The sequence below is a fragment of the Pinus tabuliformis genome, chromosome 8, assembly GCF_031772625.1.
Source record: "Pinus tabuliformis cultivar Carrire ecotype Pingquan chromosome 8, CPIR1, whole genome shotgun sequence".
Taxonomy (NCBI): Eukaryota; Viridiplantae; Streptophyta; class Pinopsida; order Pinales; family Pinaceae; genus Pinus; species Pinus tabuliformis.
In genome coordinates, this window is record NC_142294.1 from 439,725,425 (window position 1) to 439,748,431 (window position 23,007).

A 23,007-nucleotide genomic window follows, 5' to 3' on the forward strand; every position below is an offset into this window, starting at 1 on the left:
ATATAGTATTTCTTGTTATTATATTTGTGTAGATTGAACGATATTAGATTTAATTTGAAGTTTGATTTAAATTTTAAATAACTTTTTATATAATTCCTTTAGAAAGGAAAGCCATCTAATAGAACAAGTCAAGAAAAAATAAATAGAATGAGCGACAAAATTCAAAAACAAGAATGTCAAGAACAAGACCATTAGTAAAACAACTAAACCAAAGGAAAAACCCTAGGAGGATGGAACAGACAAGGCTCAAAAGAGAAGGATTCGGGAAATCTTCAAAAGCAAGAAAAGGTTAAAGTGGGGGCGAGGGGTGGAAGGGGGGAAAGGAAGGCAAGACTAAGAAGAAAGGGCAGGGATCCAGCAACTACTGATCTTCCAGCCGTCATCTCTATTGAGATTGTTAGGCCTTCTTTCAATTTCAATAGCTTCCCTGAATTTTCGGTGATGGAACTGTGCAGTTCCATCACCGAAAATTCAGGGAAGCTATTGAAATTGAAAGAAGGCCTAACAATCTCAATAGAGATGACGGCTGGAAGATCAGTGTTGTTGGATCCCTGCCCTTTCTTCTTAGTCTTGCCTTCCTTTCCCCCCTTCTCCCTCCCCCCTGCCCCCCCTCTTTTGAGCCTTGTCTGTTCCATCCTCCAAAGGTTTTTCCTTTGGTTTAGTTGTTTTACTAATGATCTTGTTCTTGACATTCTTGTTTTTAAATTCTGTCGCTCATTCTATTTATTTTTTCCTGACTTGTTCTATTAGATGGCTTTCCTTTTTTTTTTCTCTTTTTAAGCTTTTACCTTTACCTTAAGATCAATATAAATTAAATATATTCCAACAAATATTATTAAATCAATATCAATAGTATTGAATTAATTCCACTAAATCAATATTTTTGAAAAAAACCCCTTTCACTTTCCCTGGTGATAATAAGTTGATTTAACAACCTAAGATTAATATATAAATAAAATGAAATTTAATAACATTCTTGTCCCTAGTAATTTAAGTGATTAAATTAATTAAAAAGGAATTGAATAAATTAATTTAATAACAAAGAAAATTTTTCTAAAAACCCCCCTTCACCATAAAATCTATGTTCCAAATCAATATCAATATTATTAAATTGATATTAATAATTTTAATTCCACTAAATCAATATTATTAAAAATAACCCCTTTTACCTATCCCTAATGATAATAAATTAATTTAATAATCTAAGAATAATATATAAATAAAATAAAATAAAATAACAATCCATAGTAATTTTAAATGATTAACTAAATTAAAAAGGAATTAAATAAATTTCTAAAACCCCTTTACTTATCTCTAATGATTTAAATAAATAAATTAAAAAAGAATTAAATATATTTATAATATATATAAATAAAATAAAATGGAATTACATTCTAATATATAATTATTTATTATATTTATAATATTATTTTGACATTAAAATATTATCTAGCCGTTTTTCTATATAGTCGTTGATGGTCAACCTAGTCAACCTTGCTGTTGGGAAGGTCTGCTCTCCTTATTTAATGTGCGGCCATGATGACTCCTCAAATTGTCGTGACAATGAACCACACTAGTTGGTTCGATACGCATGGACAAAAGTTTTCTACATGTAATTTATGGGGAAACTCTTCTCATAATTGTTATGAAAAGCCTCAATTCTACAAATAATTTTGACCTTTAAAAATAGTAATTTTAATTTTAACCTTTCAAAATAGTAATTTTAACATTGTAACGAGACATAAAAATTTATTCGAAATATTCAATGGCCAATGAAAATATATATTCTGTTATTTTTTTACTATATCTAAATTTAAAAATACTAATACAAACACACATTCCTTGATAATATCAACTGAAATACTAATACAAACACACATTCCTTGATAATATCAACTGAGAAACGATAAATCATAGAACCAATTGATAAAAGACACGGATTTGATACCAGAGTATTTTTTCACATATTTTATAACATGTAATGCATTTTGGCCAAATTTTCAAAAATGATCAGACTCTTCAAACTAGACAAGTATTCCACTTTGATGGTTACTGCATTGTACTTATACACCTTTCCTTCTTGTTGCAACTGTAAAACTCCCAAACATACTCATAATTTCAACATCATCTGTCAGGCAAGAGCTCCAAGACCTGTGTTGTTGCTCCAGGCAGGATGAGAACTGCCATCAATGTCTGCATGGTGATTTCCATCTGCTGGACGGCGAGAGAGTCCTCCCACTGTGACCCTGCAATCTGGGCATTGAGATGTCTACTTTGGTCCTCTGCATCCCCCTACCACGTAGTAATGGCCATTCAGACATTGATACCAATGCCCTCTTCCTCCCACACCTTTAGTAATAACTTCAATAACCTCTAGTTTCACTCAATTTTCCAACCCCACTCTTATTTCAGCGGTTTTTGCATGATCATGGTTTTTCTACATAATGATGTCGCAAATCGCCAAACCAGACGCAAAGTCGTTCGAGCGGAACAAACTAGTGCCCACTGTAAGTAGTGCATCAATGGCCAAATCATTATCTGCTAATATGGAATTAACATTATTGTTGCTGAAACTATATTTCAGTCTCAGCGTTGGAAGCTTTCCAAGCATGAGCACCTTGTAGGAGTTGTGCTCTATGATAAAAGAGAGACGGTGTATTGCTTGATCATGGTCTTGCAATCCACAGAGCGCACAGGCTTGGCAACTCTTGACATCTCCTCCCCGTGATGAACATGTCCCCTTTGTTATTCCCTCAGGGGGCTGGTTCTGTTGAGGTTGTTTATGCTTCGTCGGTTGCTGTTCTCCGAGAGTGGATACAATAGCGCAGCATAACAAAAAGAATTGAGTGTTATTGCCCAGATTGAAATCGTTTAAGATCTCAATTCATTTGAAAATAAAATATGCGTGCCCATGCCAGTTTGAAATCGAAAGCAAGGAGGTTTGAAATGGTAGTATGCGTGCCAATGCCAGTTTGAAATCGAAAACCGAGGAGGTTTGAAATGGTAAAGGGGGAGGTGGCATTGAATGCTTGTACAAGTTGTATTAATGATGAAGTACGAATGATGGACTTTCGTGAGTTGGAGCGAGAGGCCTGCGCCGTCGAAGTTGACGCTGAACGTCGCCGGAAATATGTATGGCTTTCATGGCTCATGGTATGGCTTTCATGGCTCATGGTAGCCATAAGGTACTGGCAACCAATAAATCTTATGCATTAATGGCCCAATAGCATGGGATTTATTGGTTGCCATGAGGGCTCATATTAGCTCAATCCATATATAAGGATCTTCCACCTCTAATCTCTGCAAGTATGCTTCCTGGCTCTCCGTCTGATCATCCAGTCTAGCATCCTCATCCTTCTCCATTTCCTCTAGTCTGCTTGATAGATCCAAGATACTATAATACAACGATCTAATCACCTATGACTGCTCCATAAGTTTTTCCTCTGTAGAAGACAACCTCTTATAGACTTCCTCATCTCGCTTGACTTCCTCCACATTCATCATTGTTAGCTTGCATTCGACTGTTGTAGCCCCTTTGGTTGGTATACCAATGGGTACTTCCTTACGCTCGTCATAAATATACAACTTCTTCATGTGTGGAACTATCATAGCTTCAAATTGCTTCATAAATTCCATGCCCAATACAACTTCATAGTCATCTATCTGCACAACTGTGAAATTGAGCTTCCCTGTCCATTCACCTAGTGTCACATCAACCTTCTCAACCACACCAATCACAGAATCAGGTGGAGAATTCACCGCTTTCAATTGTGCTTGAATTGGTATAAATTTCAGCCCAATCTTCCTCGTAGTATCTTCACTCATGAAGTTATGAGTTGCACCACTATCCACCATAGTGAGAATAGTGCCTTTCCCAATCTTCATCTCCACATATTCCAACTGGTTCCTTTCGGGATCTCTTCGTGAGATCACTTTCGTAGCCACTGCAACTCCCAAAATATGCATAACTCCAACGAAAGTTTCTTTTTTCTTCTTCTTCGCATCGAATTGTGCCATCACTGCCACTTTTGATAGAAGGAAAATTCTTCACCGTATGTGGTTCTTCACATATCCAACACTTCAAGGGCTTCTTCGTCTTCGTCTTATCATACGATCTCGAAGGCTCTTCTTTCGTAGACTTCTCTTTCGGCTTATCAATCTTCTTCTTTCTCTCTTCGGTTCCTTCATCATAATGTTCTACCAAGTGATCAACTGCTGCAAAATATTCTTCAAGTGTCTTAATATTTTGCCTCTTCACCTCATTGCATGCCCAAGGTTTCAATCCTATAATGAAATTGAACACCTTGTCCCTTTCTGCCATATCAGGTAACTCCAAAACTGCACTTGAGAACTCTCGTTGATATGCTTGTAGACTCCCTGTTTGCTTTATGTATTTTATCTTCATCCTTGCATCCCATGTCTCGTCTTGTGGACTAAAATGAGCTTGCAAAGCTTTCTTCATGTCATCCCACGAAGTGATTTCCACAACATTACCATTAGCAATCTGGTCCATCTTTCTTTGCCACCACATCTTAGCATCCTTCGTCAAGAATTGAGCAACTACCTTCACTTTGGCCTCATCATCAGACATACCCAAACGCTCCAAGTATTGCTCCATATCCCATAGAAAGTTACCAAGAGTTTTTGCACTTCTTGTCTCATCATAAGAATCAGGTTCTTTGACCTTCACATGAGAAACTCCTCCACCAGAACTTTGCCCAATTTCCTTCTTCAGAACCGTTATCTCATTTTGAGCATCTCCAAGATTTTTCTGCAACTTCAAGATTTCTGCCAAACCTTGGTCCCTTGCAACTCCAATCTCTTTGACTTCTTTCTTTGTTTGTGTATACAACCATTATGTATACTCGTATCGGATTTTGAGGTCTTCAAAATCTTCCTTCAACTTCGTGTAGCTATCTCGAAATTCAGCATTCTCGGCCTTCATCGAAGCTACTTCAGAAGCTAATTCCTCCATTCGATCCAATACCTTATCCATGAAAACTGTCTCAGCATCCTTGCTAGATTCCCCTGTCATAACTTGAGGTTCCTCCGCTTGACTTGCCATCATCTTTCTCTGTGATCTATTAGCGACCATATTCTTCTTGTAAATCTGGTTCAACTGAATCAACCTCTGATATCACCTGTCATGCCCCTATCCTAGCGGTAGTCTTTCAACTGCACATAGGCAGGTGCGGCACTGCTACCCAGTTTCTTTTTAACAATACTCTCGAGTACGGACTACGCCTAACATTCAATACTTAGAATATTTTTCAACTTCACTAAGCATTCATCATTCTCTTACACAGCGGAAACATTCATCATCATCATAAAAGTACAACAATACAATATTTCTTCAAAGGGAGGGGAAACTCCCTCATTAGATCTTGCCCAACAATATATAAATATATAATTTTTACAAGTGTTTATACAACATCAACCTTTACAAGGAAACCCCAAATTTACCTTGGGAAAAATTGCCAAACTTCACTTCCAATTCAGCCTTCGTTCAGCCTCACCCAAGCTTCGTTCAGCCCTGCCCAATTTCTCGTTCAGCCTCGCCCAGGCTATCGTTCAGCCTCACCCAAGTTTGTCATTCAACCCTTCCCAGATCGTCGTGTCACCTCACCCAGCTCATTGTGCCTAACTCTCTGTGTCAACTTGCCCAGCTGGTCGTTTGACCCGACCCGACTTGTCGTGCACACTCGCTCTGACTCGTCATTTCTCCTCGCCCAACGCCTTTATGTTACACTGCCCAGCTCGTGGGCAAGGGCGCCCGCACCTTCGTGCAACCTACCTGCACCTCGGGTTTGGCTAGCCCAACCTTGCCGCGCCTAACTCTTCACTCGCTTGACTGTTCACCCATACGTTCAAACTTCGGGCAGGCGTGCCCGCAGCAACTCACCCTGTGACTGTCACCTGACTCGTCCAGGCAGCCTCGCCCTTCGGTTCACCCGCCACACTGAAGTTTGGTTTTTATGCAATTTCGGCCTAGTGCTTCGGGCCAACCTATTCGCTTGCACCGTATGCTCACACTTCCTTTGCTCGCCAAGTTTTCTTGATTTGCTTGGAATGACTTGTGTTCTTGCTTGTATTCTCCTCCATGTGTCCTCCATCCTTTTATATGGTTCCTCCGTGGATGTCGATGGGTCGGCTTTCCCAGGACAACCATATTACTCGGCCACCAAACATGTCAGTTCGTCCATCCTCAAGTCGGCTTGCCCAACTATGGGTCGACTCCACCCAACCGTTCAATTTTTCTCCTATCATATAAACTCGTCGCAACTCGTCCCACACTTAGTCATTTTTCGAACCCCATGCTAGCTCGTCGCAACTTGCCCTCTTGTCATAATTCGTCGCACATGACTTGTACCTTCGTTGCATTTCTTCACATGTGACTTGGGCGCGTTTAACCGATCGCCCGACTCATCACACCACAACTCATCGCCTTTAACCGAGAGTTATGTCACCTGACTCATTGCACATCGCCAACTCGTAGGTGTGATAGTGATGGTAGAGTCAAAGGTGATATTATGCTTGCAGTTTGGATGGGAACACAAGTAGACGAAACATTCCCAGAGGCTTGGTAATATGATACAGGAGGTATGATGAATACAAGATCAAAAGTATATTTGTCCCCAAAATTATGGTATCTAAGGGTCAATGTAATTGAAGCCCAAGACTTGTAGATTCCTGAAAAGATAATTTTTCTGAGCTCAAAGTGAGGGTGCAACTGGGTATATAGGTTTTGAGGACTAGAACTTCTAATTCTAGAACCTTGTCAAGCCCATTTTGGAATGAAGATTTGATCTTTGTAGCAGTTGAACCATTTGAGGAACAACTTGTGTTATTGGTTGAGGATCGACCTAGTAGCAGTGGTAACAAGGATGTGGAGGACTTAGGCCAAACCAGAATTGCACTAAATACAATTGAAAGGAGACTAGATTACAGTATGGTAAGCTCAAGGTGGTTCAATTGAGAAAAAGTAAATGGAGAACCAGATGTTAAGTATCATGGAAGAATTCATCTACGCTTGTGTTTTGATGGGGGTGTAGAAAGTTTGAATTTAGTTTATTACAAAATGAGTTATGTGGTGTGGTGGTATCACTGTTTATTTGTATATATGAATTGTGTGAATTGTCAAAGACACTATGTTTGGATGCTAAAATAATTATGGTTTTTCTATTTTTTTGGTTTTCTTATTGCTAAACCAAGGTAAACTATGGCAAACCAAAACTTGCTATGATGTTTTTTTTTTAAATTAATTTAAATTTTACTTTCCGAAAAAATATTTAATGACATCGGTTGAATTTTTAAGCAAGATCTAAACTAAAGATTTTGGATTAATTACCATTTAATGTCCATCTATCTATCCTAATATAAGGTTTGGGTCCCTATTCAAAGTCCAAACTAATTTAAGTTAAGTCTCTATTCAAAGTTTGAAATATGAGAGAGGTGGACTATGAGTTTGTGAGGAACAAATGTTCGTGGTTTTTCCATGAATAAAAGTTATAAATGGAAAATGCTAAAAATTATTAGGCACCTAAATATTGTTAGTCTCTAAATGTATTTGTGTTTTGATATATTGTAAATTAAGTTAAATAAATTGTAGAAAAGATTGTATTAATTAATTAAATATAACCCTTAATAAATTTAATAAATATAATCTCATTAAAATGTTATGATCAAATAAATTTTGAAACAATAAATCGTGAAAGAAAGCTTTAGTGACTAAATCATTTTATTACTAAATTTACTTCCACAAAAATTGTTAGCCTAACTATAAAAAAAAATAGATTTTAAAATATTTTATAATTTAATAATATTTCCCAAACACAAAGCTAAAAAGATAAATGACTTAAAAGAAATATCCATAAATAAAAAATGGTTCCACTAACAACTCATTAAATATTTCTTTTAACAATCTTGAAAATTCTAAATGAGAATATTTCATTAGTCTAATACAAATATTAAAATAATTACTCCATAATATATATGATATATTAAATAGCAAAATAAATATAAAATCAAATTAAATTATAATTTTATTATTATAAAATATTAATATATAAATAAAATTATTTAATTATAGAAACTCATATTGAGATTGTTAATTTATAAACTTATTTTATTACAAAACCATAAACTAATATCATGATTTATATAAAACTTTTTTATATAATATCATTTTTAGTTAAACAATTTATTTTAAAAAATGAAATGGTAAATTTAAACATTTAATTTATTTATAAATATTATTAAGAATATTTTAAAATATTATTAAAAAATTAAATATCTATAATTTAATTTAATTAATAATTATTCTAAAAATTATTTAATAATTAAATTCATTTTTTTTGAGGAAATAAACAAACATCCACACAAATAAGATATATTACAAAAATCTATAATATACTTTAAAAAAAATGTTACAACATTAATGTTAATCTGAATGTTTCAAGATTGAATACTTCCGGATTAAGAAATTCCTCTGCACTTTCATGCTACATTGCCGTTTCGAGTGCCACTTTCTTATCCGGGCCATCAGTTTTGCCTGCCACCGTGTACTCACAGTGGAGAAATACAGAAAACGCGTTGGTTCCCTCGATCTAAAAATTTGATTAAAAAACAGATCGGTTAAGGGTAAAACATGCTGCGTGATGCAATTAAAAGTCAGTGGCATTCCCCAACATTTTACAATTGTTTTCATACACAACCCAACGACAGTATGATCTGGTCATCTGAATCCTTTCCTACTTTCCAAGGCAATGTTGCCCTCTCCACGCTGGTGTAAGGAGCAACGCTGTTGAATCTGCACTCCAAAAAAACATCGCATTAATACACATTTGCCGATTCAATCATCTCAATTTATACAGAGAAAATATTATAGAAGATGTAGAGTTTGATTACCTCTCCTTTCGCTTTTGGAGGAAGCGTTTCAAAGCTAGTTTCTTCGCTATTTCCATATCTGCATACAGAACAAGAAACCTTGAAAAACAGTGGCTTGAGCTGTGGATAGTTTCTGGTTCTGTTGAGGTTGTTTATGCTTCGTCGGTTGTTGTTCTCCGAGAGTGGATACAATAGCGCAGCATAACAAAAAGAATTGAGTGCTATTGCCCAGATTGAAATCGTTTAAGATCTCAATTCATTTGAAAATAAAATATGCGTGCCCATGCCAGTTTGAAATCGAAAGCAAGGAGGTTTGAAATGGTAGTATGCGCGCCAATGCCAGTTTGAAATCGAAAACCGAGGAGGTTTGAAATGGTAAAGGGGGAGGTGGCATTGAATGCTTGTACAAGTTGTATTAATGATGAAGTACGAATGATGGACTTTCGTGAGTTGGAGCGAGAGGCCTGTGCCGTCGAAGTTGACGCTGAACGTCGCCGGAAATATGTATGGCTTTCATGGCTCATGGTATGGCTTTCATGGCTCATGGTAGCCATAAGGTACTGGCAACCAATAAATCTTATGCATTAATGGCGCAATAGCATGGGATTTATTGGTTGCCTTAAGACAATGGTTGTTAACCAATGTCGTATCATCATTAAATGTGCGAGGTTAGTGGAGGCTAGTGGAAGTGTGTGTCTTATTCTCTTCATCGAATTCATGTGTTTCTTTGTAATCATGGGTGGTTGAATCAGGGTTTAAAATTGACGTCTGTTTGCCCGTTTTTGCCGATTTTTGCCGTAAAATACAGTTGATTTTCAAATAAACACGTCATTGTTGACTGGTTAATTATTTGGGAAAACGTCAAAATAACTGGCAGGAAAAAAATCGGAAGTTTCAAATTTTATGTATATATTTTATATATTTATTTAAGTCAGTGTAGCATTGGGAATTACATTTAATGTCATTTTTCAAAATGGCTATGGGTGGGTGGCTTTTTTAATACATGTTGGAATTTTGAATGAAATTTATTGTCCGAAATTTCTTTGGAGTGTTGTGTTGATCGTTCCCGTCATTGTTCTTGTTTCTTTCTCCTTTCATATCCTACTACAACTGTTGCGTGCATTGGTTTATTCGGGTGGAAACCCTACGGTGATTCTTGGGGTTTCTTTCATGAACAACTCGGTTTCTGTTAATAGTTTTTGGCATCAGTGCATTGTTTTCATGTTGTTACCATTGGGAGAACTTGAGGACTCTGCACAACCAATACACGGACAATAGTTTTCCTGATCCATCTGTTACCCCAGTTTGCATGTAAACTTCTTCGTCATCGAAGGACACTATTAAGCAGGTAATGCTTCTATTTCCTTTTGTTGGCTACCAATTAGAACTCTATATAACATGTCTATCCAAATTGTTTTCGACAATGTATGAAAATAAAAGAAAATTTAAATGCCTTTTTTTTAATCACAATGGCGAACTCTGCTAGTTTAGATGACCAGAGACAAGATACCAAAGTTTATTGCATGTCCCTCTCCCAATGGATTTTCTCCATCACCCCAAACAAACTAGATCAAGGCCAACGCACAAATTCTTATGCATTTTCGGTATTATTTTATATTCAATTCAGTCCGAGGGAGGTGTTGTTTTGCACAATCGATTCTGAATTCAAAAGATGTAAGTTAAAATTACCTATATTTACCACATTTTCACTGGCATTTGCCTTTTTCCCTAGATTTATGGAACACGGTGATGAATATTTTTAAAATTGGGGTTTCCTATTATTTTGTTATAAGTTAGTTTTTTATTGGAACATGAAGTGACGATTTTATTGATTTAGAATTGGATTGGAAATTGTTTTTAGGAAAATAGAACTAATCCACATCATGTTTAGCTCTACTTTATCATTTCTGTAAGAATTCAAAATAGTTTTTTTCTCACGCATTAATATTGATATGTCCCTGCTAGATGAATTTACAACAAATATTCCTCAATGTTTATTTCTTGGATGTAGAAGTAAAAATTAACATAATTGGTGTAGATTAAAAGGGAAATTTAGCGAGAAATCGCTTTGAGTAAATAAAAATAAAATCTCCAAATCTTGGTTCTATCTCGAGAAAAATCCTTATTTAGTGTCCATTGTATGAGTTTCGCCAAATAAATTTAACTCGCAAGAAATCTAGGTTGTTCCGACTAGTGCAAGAAACCAGGGGTTTATCCAAATCATGATTGTTTTGGGGAGTTCTTAATCCAAGTGCCTAATACGTCCAATCTGGTATAGAATGGCATAACATGGAGAAGACACAATGATTCATAGTTCTTTTTTAATTATCAATCTTAAATATTAAGGGAAGTGGGTAGCTAAAATAGTGTGAAATCTGGGTTATTTGTTTGAAAGCTACAAGGATAAATGTAGTTCATGATGGATGCTAGCCAACATACCCGCTAAGCTTGTGAAACCAACTTGCATCTTGTTTCCAGATTACTTTTCATCTCCCATTGCTGTTTTGGAAAAATGGTTTGGAAAAATATTATGCAAGGTCAAAGTAAATATTAAAAGTCACATGAAGAGTGGTTTAAAAGTAAAACCGTCACAAAAAAAAATCTTTGATGGGTAAGGGGACCCGTCAAATTTAACCCCTGGGTTGAATCATTCATCCATGGAATTAGGTGACGTATGCTCTAATATCATTAAATGAAATGCTACAATAGGCGAGGAATGTTTTTCTTAACAAGTGTGCTAGTACCAACACTTGTCCTCTCCTCGTCTTGTTGTGGAATGTAAATGGTTGTTGCACCTTGTGTCATTCTCTTATGTCCTATCACTATAAATGCATGGGATCAACTACATGGTGGCAAGGGTACAATGTGATCAAGGGTGGTGGGTAGAAGAACTACTCACATGGTCGGTTTTATTCCTCTGTCATGGTATACATTGTGTGTTGGGGTCATTTGAATCCATCTTTGTGTAAATTGAGGAGTCGTTACTTTTTTTTAGGGGAAATTTGGATTTTGTTCACAATATATTGGAGTTTTGAAGGGGTTCAATGTTTTTTATCTTATTCTTGCACAACACTGCGACAAGATTAGTCTTCAAATTGGTCGTGTTTCTCCCTACCTCAGTGCTCCAAGGAACTAATTCTACAGGAATCTCATTCAATTCTCCTGTCTTGGTTTGTGGTGTATGGTATACTATAATTTTTCTTGTGGTTTTAGTAATATTTCCCTCTCCTACAGTCTAGTTGGGTAATTGGGAGTTTCATTGTTTAATGCTTCTAGTTTGTGTCCCTTTCGACCTAGGTCAATGTTTTGTGGTCGACCCTAGTCTCTAATTTGTGGTCTCCTACACTTATATATATATATATATATATATATATATATATATATATATATATATATATATATATATATATATATATATATATATTCCTCAAGGGTTGAACAAGAGTGCCCACCATAGTTGGTCATCCCCATAGAGAGGACGAGTTTTTACTCTGGCTTAGGGTCCAAAATTTTGGGTATAGCTCTCGCTCTGGTTGTGTTTTCAAAACTTTTGGTTTTACTCTGTCAATAGTTGTATTAGTTTATAGCTTGTAATATTTGGTCCATGAGTTCCATTTATTGCACATTAGTGACAAAATATTGTTGCTCTAGTCAACGGTCCAAAACATGGGGTATTGTCCAATTGGTTTTTGTTTTGGTGAGGTTAATGTGGTTTATATGTTCCTTTAGGTGATTATGCCCTCTCGACAAAGAATGGAAACTCGACGCAGGGGTGCAAGCAACTCTACTCCTCAATGTAGACGATTATTTGGTTGGAATTCGGTTGCAAGTTTTATTGATTGGATCCCACTGGAGGTTTGAATGGAAATTCTACACCTTAAATCAAGAGAGTTTGGCAACATGAATTGCTTCTCTAATTCAGAAGTGGGTGTTAAAGATTTTAAATGGATTCCAGATCTTGGGAAATTTAGAAAGAGGAGACTGCATTTTCTTCACTCTCTTGGTATGTATCAACTGATGGATACCCTCTTTTGTCTAGCTCTAAAAAATAAGTATGTAGACAATTACAAAATCTTTGCAGTTCAAGAGGATATCAAGTGACTTCTCAAGAATATATGTTTTTGCATTGATGATATAATGTCTTGTTTTTGAAAGGTTGAGAAATATGTGGTGTCTAATTATGATTCTTAGGAGCTCATTGAGTCGCCTGTTGTTATTAATGCGCAACCAACTAATACCTCTCCACCTTCTACTACATCTCCCCTCTCTCCAACGATCATCTCAAACTGAGGGAAATCTATGACTCTCTACTCATCAAGTAGCGACAACCTTTATCTGATAAGGTGTTTTGTCTCTTTTTCTATAACATGTAACAATCATTATATAGTTAGGCATTTTGTCAGTGTTCTTCTTGTAGTGGGGTGGTATCATTGTTTAACTTCCTTTCAATGGTTTTGCCATCTCATACAACAACGAGACGATGACAATGGATGAATTTCTCCATGATAGTTCAGGGAAGCTATTGAAATTGAAAGAAGGCCTAACAATCTCAATAGAGATGACGGCTGGAAGATCAGTAGTTGCTGGATCCCTGCCCTTTCTTCTTAGTCTTGCCTTCCTTTCCCCCCTTCCACCCCTCGCCCCCACTTTAACCTTTTCTTGCTTTTGAAGATTTCCCGAATCCTTCTCTTTTGAGCCTTGTCTGTTCCATCCTCCTAGGGTTTTTCCTTTGGTTTAGTTGTTTTACTAATGGTCTTGTTCTTGACATTCTTGTTTTTGAATTTTGTCGCTCATTCTATTTATTTTTTCTTGACTTGTTCTATTAGATGGCTTTCCTTTCTAAAGGAATTATATAAAAAGTTATTTAAAATTTAAATCAAACTTCAAATTAAATCTAATATCGTTCAATCTACACAAATATAATAACAAGAAATACTATATGAATCTAACTTATTCTAAAAAAAAATTATTTATTAAACATTTCTCATGTCAAAAAAATTCCAAATCTTGGAAGTTGCTTTGAAAAGTTCAACTTCAACATGCTATCAAGTGTGTAATCCAAAATTCATTTGAGTTTCAAAATTCATTTAAGCTTTATTTTGAGAAAAATGGAATCCGTGCAAGATCTCAACCTATATAGATATTGAAAGCCATCTAATAGAACAAGTCAAGAGTTATGTGGTGTGGTGGTATCACTGTTTATTTGTATATATGAATTGTGTGAATTTAGTTTATTACAAAATGAGTTATGTGGTGTGGTGGTATCACTGTTTATTTGTATATATGAATTGTGTGAATTGTCAAAGACACTATGTTTGGATGCTAAAATAATTATGGTTTTTCTATTTTTTTGGTTTTCTTATTGCTAAACCAAGGTAAACTATGGCAAACCAAAACTTGCTATGATGTTTTTTTTTTAAATTAATTTAAATTTTACTTTCCGAAAAAATATTTAATGACATCGGTTGAATTTTTAAGCAAGATCTAAACTAAAGATTTTGGATTAATTACCATTTAATGTCCATCTATCTATCCTAATATAAGGTTTGGGTCCCTATTCAAAGTCCAAACTAATTTAAGTTAAGTCTCTATTCAAAGTTTGAAATATGAGAGAGGTGGACTATGAGTTTGTGAGGAACAAATGTTCGTGGTTTTTCCATGAATAAAAGTTATAAATGGAAAATGCTAAAAATTATTAGGCACCTAAATATTGTTAGTCTCTAAATGTATTTGTGTTTTGATATATTGTAAATTAAGTTAAATAAATTGTAGAAAAGATTGTATTAATTAATTAAATATAACCCTTAATAAATTTAATAAATATAATCTCATTAAAATGTTATGATCAAATAAATTTTGAAACAATAAATCGTGAAAGAAAGCTTTAGTGACTAAATCATTTTATTACTAAATTTACTTCCACAAAAATTGTTAGCCTAACTATAAAAAAAAATAGATTTTAAAATATTTTATAATTTAATAATATTTCCCAAACACAAAACTAAAAAGATAAATGACTTAAAAGAAATATCCATAAATAAAAAATGGTTCCACTAACAACTCATTAAATATTTCTTTTAACAATCTTGAAAATTCTAAATGAGAATATTTCATTAGTCTAATACAAATATTAAAATAATTACTCCATAATATATATGATATATTAAATAGCAAAATAAATATAAAATCAAATTAAATTATAATTTTATTATTATAAAATATTAATATATAAATAAAATTATTTAATTATAGAAACTCATATTGAGATTGTTAATTTATAAACTTATTTTATTACAAAACCATAAACTAATATCATGATTTATATAAAACTTTTTTATATAATATCATTTTTAGTTAAACAATTTATTTTAAAAAATGAAATGGTAAATTTAAACATTTAATTTATTTATAAATATTATTAAGAATATTTTAAAATATTATTAAAAAATTAAATATCTATAATTTAATTTAATTAATAATTATTCTAAAAATTATTTAATAATTAAATTCATTTTTTTTGAGGAAATAAACAAACATCCACACAAATAAGATATATTACAAAAATCTATAATATACTTTTAAAAAAATGTTACAACATTAATGTTAATCTGAATGTTTCAAGATTGAATACTTCCGGATTAAGAAATTCCTCTGCACTTTCATGCTACATTGCCGTTTCGAGTGCCACTTTCTTATCCGGGCCATCAGTTTTGCCTGCCACCGTGTACTCACAGTGGAGAAATACAGAAAACGCGTTGGTTCCCTCGATCTAAAAATTTGATTAAAAAACAGATCGGTTAAGGGTAAAACATGCTGCGTGATGCAATTAAAAGTCAGTGGCATTCCCCAACATTTTACAATTGTTTTCATACACAACCCAACGACAGTATGATCTGGTCATCTGAATCCTTTCCTACTTTCCAAGGCAATGTTGCCCTCTCCACGCTGGTGTAAGGAGCAACGCTGTTGAATCTGCACTCCAAAAAAACATCGCATTAATACACATTTGCCGATTCAATCATCTCAATTTATACAGAGAAAATATTATAGAAGATGTAGAGTTTGATTACCTCTCCTTTCGCTTTTGGAGGAAGCGTTTCAAAGCTAGTTTCTTCGCTATTTCCATATCTGCATACAGAACAAGAAACCTTGAAAAACAGTGGCTTGAGCTGTGGATAGTTTCTGGTTCTGTTGAGGTTGTTTATGCTTCGTCGGTTGTTGTTCTCCGAGAGTGGATACAATAGCGCAGCATAACAAAAAGAATTGAGTGCTATTGCCCAGATTGAAATCGTTTAAGATCTCAATTCATTTGAAAATAAAATATGCGTGCCCATGCCAGTTTGAAATCGAAAGCAAGGAGGTTTGAAATGGTAGTATGCGCACCAATGCCAGTTTGAAATCGAAAACCGAGGAGGTTTGAAATGGTAAAGGGGGAGGTGGCATTGAATGCTTGTACAAGTTGTATTAATGATGAAGTACGAATGATGGACTTTCGTGAGTTGGAGCGAGAGGCCTGTGCCGTCGAAGTTGACGCTGAACGTCGCCGGAAATATGTATGGCTTTCATGGCTCATGGTATAGCTTTCATGGCTCATGGTAGCCATAAGGTACTGGCAACCAATAAATCTTATGCATTAATGGCCCAATAGCATGAGATTTATTGGTTGCCTTGTCTTAACACGTTATAAAGATGAAAGGACAAATGGAAAATATGGCACACATCTCAACATGCAAAAACTTGTGGTTATTGTTCCCAGCCCCATCGCGGATACATATATGTGAGAGTTACCTTTAGATAAGAATGTGAGAAATATCTAACAAAGTGATATGGGAAAGTTAAACTGCGAGTTTGGAAACCTATAAAGACTTATTATACCTGTTGAGGTAGATATATAGCGATGGATATTCCATTGACCATGTATTAATTGCATTGAATTATTTCTTATTTCATTACTTTAACCAATATTTTTCATGGGATTGAGCAGTGCGAACAGTGATGTTTAGATTTTAACCAAAGTTTTCCTGTTGTTTGATTGAGCAACCAAACAGACCTCTTATTGTAACCTTGCTTTCCATTACCCTATTAACTTTTGTTCAAGCTATCATTATTGAGAATTTTATTGTGAGGCCAACTTCTAAGTATCATATCGTAAATTTTATCCTAAGTTTCACTTTTAGGCCAACTTTTTTTTCCATACATTATTTTGTTGCGACTTCTAGTAGCCTCTAACTATGTGTTGCAATGTCCATGATATTCAACTATGGTTTAAATACAATATATTTTATGTTATTACATAAATAAGAAGAGCACTAGAGGATGGAAGCCTCGTCCTAGTCTTCAAGTGGAAGCTCTCCTTGTGCTCTTCAACTAAAGTCGCTTCCTCAACTTGGTATTATCAGCGACACCAAGAATTGGGGATTCATGAGACTATTTTAAACTAAATACATCTTAGGTTCAACATTCCAAGCATTCTGAAAAGATTGGAGAATTTTATACCTTAAATCTATTAAATTGATCATTATTGTCTCCAAACAATCCATAGCTAGGGAATCCAAAACCACTCACACAACCAAAACTTTAGATCGATTGACAACTTATTAATGCTAGTTGATTGATGAAAAATAGTCGCAAGCAATGGATCAAGGCACACTCAAAACAAAATATGAGATCAAGAATACTATAACAAAATTTGAGATCCAAACTAGAGCAACGACATGATTACATTTATAGTTGTCATATCCTAGATCCAAATTTGTAGTCACCGTATCCATCATGACTCTACTGCATTTCTTATTTGATCTGTCGCCCTCTCCTGCCATTCTACTAGCAATATCCTCACTAAAACTAAATTAGGATATTATGTTTACATCGCTGTTCTGTTTCTTGGCAGTGGATGCCCGAGCTTAGACATTATGCTCCTGGAGTTCCAGTTGTTCTAGTTGGAACAAAACCGCGTAGCCTTGTGCTTCTATCCCAAATCTGTTTAAATTTATGCAGGGTACAGATCTGTTTTGTACATTTTGAATGAAGCTAATACATGGGAAATTAGGATATTATGTTTACATGGATGTTCTGTTTCTTAGCAGTGAATGCCCGAGCTTAGACATTATGCTCCTGGAGTTCCAGTTGCTCTAGTTGGAACAAAACCGTGTAGCCCGCGTAGCCTTGTGCTTCTATCCCAAATCTGTTTAAATTTATGCAGGGTACAGATATGTTTTGTACATTTTGAATGAAGCTAATACATGGGAAATTAGGATATTATGTTTACATGGTTGTTCTATTTCTTGGGAGTGGATGCCCGAGCTTAAACATTATGCTCTTGGAGTTCCAGTTGTTCTAGTTGGAACAAAACCGCGTAGCCTTGTGCTTCTATCCCAAATCTGTTTAAATTTATACAGGGTACAGATCTGTTTTGTACATTTTGAATGAAGCTAACACATGGGAAATTAGGATATTATGTTTACATGGCTGTTCTGTTTCTTGGAAGTGGATGAAGGTCTCTGTTTATCTTCAGGGTGAGGAGTTGAGGAAACAAGCTGGTGTTGCTGCATACATAGAGTGCAGCTCAAAGACTCAACATGTATACCATCTGATATGTGCCATGTTCATATTTGCCTTATGCCATGAAGTGTTGTCATCTAATTTCTGTTTATCTTCTCCAGTTTAATACTCTTAAATAGTGGTTGCCTGGTAGCTTCAAAACGTGTGCATTTTGTGCAAAGAAGTGACCTTTTTCTCAGTAAAAGATGCTTAAAGTGTTCCCAAAACTGGCCTCTTTTGGATGGATAATGTAAGTGTATCATCACCGCTATAATAATAATACAAAACAGTAGAAATCCCCTTTTTAACCTGGAAAAATTATATTAATGTACAGAAATTACCAAAGTAAATTCATAGGACTTCCAAATCCATCCAGAATAACTAACATAAAGCAATTAGCTATATCATGTTTACCTTTTGCCTGCTATTTCCCTCTCAATCAGATAGTATGATAATCTTGAACAGTTAACTTATTACTTCTCACTGAAAGAATTTCATCAGCATGTGATGTTTGTAAAATTGGTGAATTCTCTGATGACATCTCACAGTTCAAGCATTTTACAAAAGTAGATTGAAAACATTCTAACCTCTGCTGCCTGCTCTGCATTTTTGAAAACATTCCAACCTCTGCTGCCTGCTCTGCATTTTATGAGACATATATCTAACTTGTCAGGCTAATTCAGTGGTGAATTTGATTCACAATGCAGATCTTCGTGAAGATAAGTGTTATTTGGCTGACAATCTGGGTACTACACCAATAACAACTGCACAGGTATGTTTGTTTCATTTTGCTTACTCTCGATATTAGATTGTTAGGTTGTTAATAATAAGGGCAATTCCAGTTTAGGTGAAGTTGCTTAGATGTTCCCATGTTTGGGATTTTAGCTTGCACAACTTTTGAATTTAGATGATGGACATGCTTAATAAAACTGCATTTACACCCTACATGCTCCACGAAAAGATATGAAGGTCTCTGTTTATCTTCAGGGTGAGGAGTTGAGGAAACAGGTCGGTGCTGCTGCATACATAGAGTGCAGCTCAAAGACTCAACAGGTATACCATCTGATATGTGCCATGTTCATATTTGCCTTATGCCATGAAGTGTTGTCATCTAATTTCTGTTTATCTTCTCCAGTTTAATACTCTTAAATAGTGGTTGCCTGGTAGCTTCAAAACGTGTGCATTTTGTGCAAAGAAGTGACCTTTTTCTCAGTAAAAGATGCTTAAAGTGTTCCCAAAACTGGCCTCTTTTGGATGGATAATGTAAGTGTATCATCACCGCTATAATAATAATACAAAACAACAGAAATCCCCTTTTTAACCTGGAAAAATTATATTAATGTCCAGAAATTACCAAAGTAAATTCATAGGACTTCCAAATCCATCTAGAATAACTAACATAAAACAATTAGCTATATCATGTTTACTTTTTGCCTGCTATTGCCCTCTCAATCAGATAGTATGATAATGTTGAACAATTAACTTATTACTTCTCACTAAAAGAATTTCATCAGCATGTGATGTTTGTAAAATTGGTGAATTCTCTAATGACATCTCACTGTTCAAGCATTTTACAAAAGCAGATTGAAAACATTCTAACCTCTGCTGCCTGCTCTGCATTTTATGAGACATATATCTAACTTGTCAGGCTGATTCAGTGGTGAATTTTATTCACAATGCAGATCTTCGTGAAGATAAGCGTTATTTGGCCGACAATCTGGGTACTACACCAATAACAACCGCACAAGTATGTTTGTTTCATTTTGCTTACTCTCGATATTAGATTTTAGGTTGTTAATAATAAGGGCAATTCCAGCTTAGGTGAAGTTGCTTAGATGTTCCCATGTTTGGGATTTTAGCTTGCAAAATTTTTGAATTTAGATGATGGACATGCTTAATAAAACTACATTTACACCCTACATGCTCCACGAAAAGATATGAAGGTCTCTGTTTATCTTCAGGGTGAGGAGTTGAGGAAACAGGTCGGTGTTGCTGCATACATAGAGTGCAACTCAAAGACTCAACATGTATACCATCTGATATGTGCCATGTTCATATTTGCCTTATGCCATGAAGTGTTGTCATCTAATTTCCATTTATCTTCTCCAGTTTAATACTCTTAAATAGTGGTTGCATGGTAGCTTCAAAACGTGTGCATTTTGTGCAAATAAGTGACCTTTTTCTCAGTAAAAGATGCTTAAAGTGTTCCCAAAACTGGCCTCTTTTGGATGGATAATGTAAGTGTATCATCACTGCTATAATAATAATACAAAACAATAGAAATCCCCTTTTTAACCTGGAAAAATTATATTAATGTACATAAATTACCAAAGTAAATTCATAGGACTTCCAAATCCATCCAGAATAACTAATATAAAACAATTAGCTATATCATGTTTACCTTTTGCCTGCTATTGCACTCTCAATTAGATAGTATGATAATCTTGAACAGTTAACTTATTACTTCTCACTGAAAGAATTTCATCAGCATGTGATGTTTGTAAAATTGGTGAATTCTTTGATGACATCTCACAGTTCAAGCATTTTACAAAAGCAGATTGAAAACATTCTAACCTCTGCTGCCTGCTCTGCATTTTTGAAAACATTCCAACCTCTGCTGCCTGCTCTGCATTTTATGAGATATATATCTAACTTGTCAGGCTGATTCAGTGGTGATTTTTATTCACAATGCAGATCTTCGTGAAGATAAGTGTTATTTGGCCGACAATCTGGGTACTACACCAATAACAACTGCACAGGTGTTTTCGGGAAAAGTGTCTATTCAGAACGACCCTATCCCACAGGGTTGTGACAGAGACCTCAGAAACAAAAAAGGAAAACTACTCTTGTATTCTTCTTTATGAACTATAAACGAAGATGATTAAGATGAACCGGCCTGTGTCTTGCGCTAGTTGTTCGATCCAATCTCTCTTCTCTTTGCCAGCTTCCACCGATCTGCTCCCTCACTTGCCCAGCGTCACCAAGTTCCTGCAAGTTCACAGAAGAGAGAAACTACACAAAGACATAGATTTATGTTCATAAAAAGCTTAAGATCAGATTTAAGCTAAACATACAAATATAACACACATCAGATATACAAGCATGTAGGAGAAACTCAAGTAGTTTTATTGATAAAACAAGAAGATCCAGGAGGAGTTACAACCGATGATTCCTGATCCAGCATCAGCCTCCCAGCATAGAATCCCTTCTTCACCTCCAACAAAGCATAAATCACCCAATACTCTGATATCTATCACAAAACCAACAGCAATTCTCTGCAATGTACAAAATTCCAGCCTCTGGATCTCTTGGTGAGGGATCCATATATAGATGTATGCAAAGAGGATGAGTCAGCTCTTGAATTGATTAGTGGCTTCTCTCTGTCAGTTCTTGCTTCCACTTGGAGACTGAGAGCCTCTTACTCATCACTGGTCGAATTCAGTGAGGCAAGTGTCATTGGAGAAGATTCTGGAAGCTTCCATTGTCTCTCCACCTCGTTGAATGACTCTGCCACTTGTCATTTCCCGCTCAACGCACCCTGGTAGTGCATTCAAGTGCGTTGCAACACACCTAGCCAGTGTATTTGGGTGCTTTGCAACGCAGCCAGCTAGTGGAGCACTTGAAATGATCCTGTTTTGACTAGTTTTGAGCAGTTTCTGGTGGAGAACTTCTGGGAGAAGCTGTAAATTGTTGACCTTGTTTCTTTAGGAGCTGGGACAACACCTTTAGGGACTTAGGATCCCTTGGTTTATGGACATTTCATGCTTATAGCTGTAAGGCACAAAAATGTCTATAACAACAAGTATGTTTGTTTCATTTTGCTTACTCTCGATATTAGATTGTTAGGTTGTTAATAATAAGGGCAATTCCAGTTTAGGTGAAGTTGCTTAGATGTTCCCATGTTTGGGATTTTAGCTTGCACAACTCTTGAATTTAGATGATGGACATGCTTATTAAAACTACATTTACACCCTACATGCTCCACGAAAAGATATGAAGGTCTCTATTTATCTTCAGGGTGAGGAGTTGAGGAAACAAGTCGGTGCTGCTGCTTACATAGAGTGCAGCTCAAAGACTCAACAGGTATACCATCTGATATGTGCCATGTTCATATTTGCCTTATGCCATGAATTGTTGTCATCTAATTTCTATTTATCTTCTCCAGTTTAATACTCTTAAATAGTGGTTGCCTGGTAGCTTCAAAACGTGTGCATTTTGTGCAAAGAAGTGAGCTTTTTCTCAGTAAAAGATGCTTAAAGTGTTCCCAAAACTGGCCTATTTTGGATGGATAATGTAAGTGTATCATCACCGCTATAATAATAATACAAAACAAGAGAAATCCCCTTTTTAACATGGAAAAATTATATTAATGTACAAAAATTACCAAAGTAAATTCATAGGACTTCCAAATCCATCCAGAATAACTAACATAAAATAATTAGCTATATCATGTTTGCCTTTTGCCTGCTATTGCCCTCTCAATTAGATAGTATGATAATCTTCAATCAGATAGTATGATAATAACAATATAACAATGAGATATAACACCATAAAAGAACAGTGCATAACCTTAGGCATTTT

General features: G+C 35.3%; 1 protein-coding gene across 1 annotated transcript; it reads left to right on the forward strand.

Annotated features, from left to right (window-relative positions):
* The first annotated feature begins 16,307 nt into the window (after window positions 1–16,307).
* On the forward strand, window positions 16,308–20,172 carry LOC149235946 (uncharacterized). Its single transcript, XM_089368720.1, has 4 exons — window positions 16,308–16,460; window positions 19,100–19,198; window positions 19,414–19,479; window positions 20,109–20,172. Exons 1-4 carry the CDS (start codon window positions 16,308–16,310, stop codon window positions 20,160–20,162), a joined length of 372 nt encoding a protein of 123 aa, XP_089224846.1. The 3' UTR covers window positions 20,163–20,172.
* The last annotated feature ends 2,835 nt before the right edge of the window (window positions 20,173–23,007 follow it).

Coding starts and splice junctions, on each gene's coding strand:
- LOC149235946 (XM_089368720.1), top strand. CDS start 16,308: ATGGTAAAGGGGGAGGTGGCATTGAATGCTTGTACAAGTTGTATTAAT. Junction 16,461..19,099: donor TATGGCTTTCATGGCTCATG/GTATAGCTTTCA, acceptor CTAACTTGTCAG/GCTAATTCAGTGGTGAATTT. Junction 19,480..20,108: donor GCAGCTCAAAGACTCAACAG/GTATACCATCTG, acceptor TTCACAATGCAG/ATCTTCGTGAAGATAAGCGT.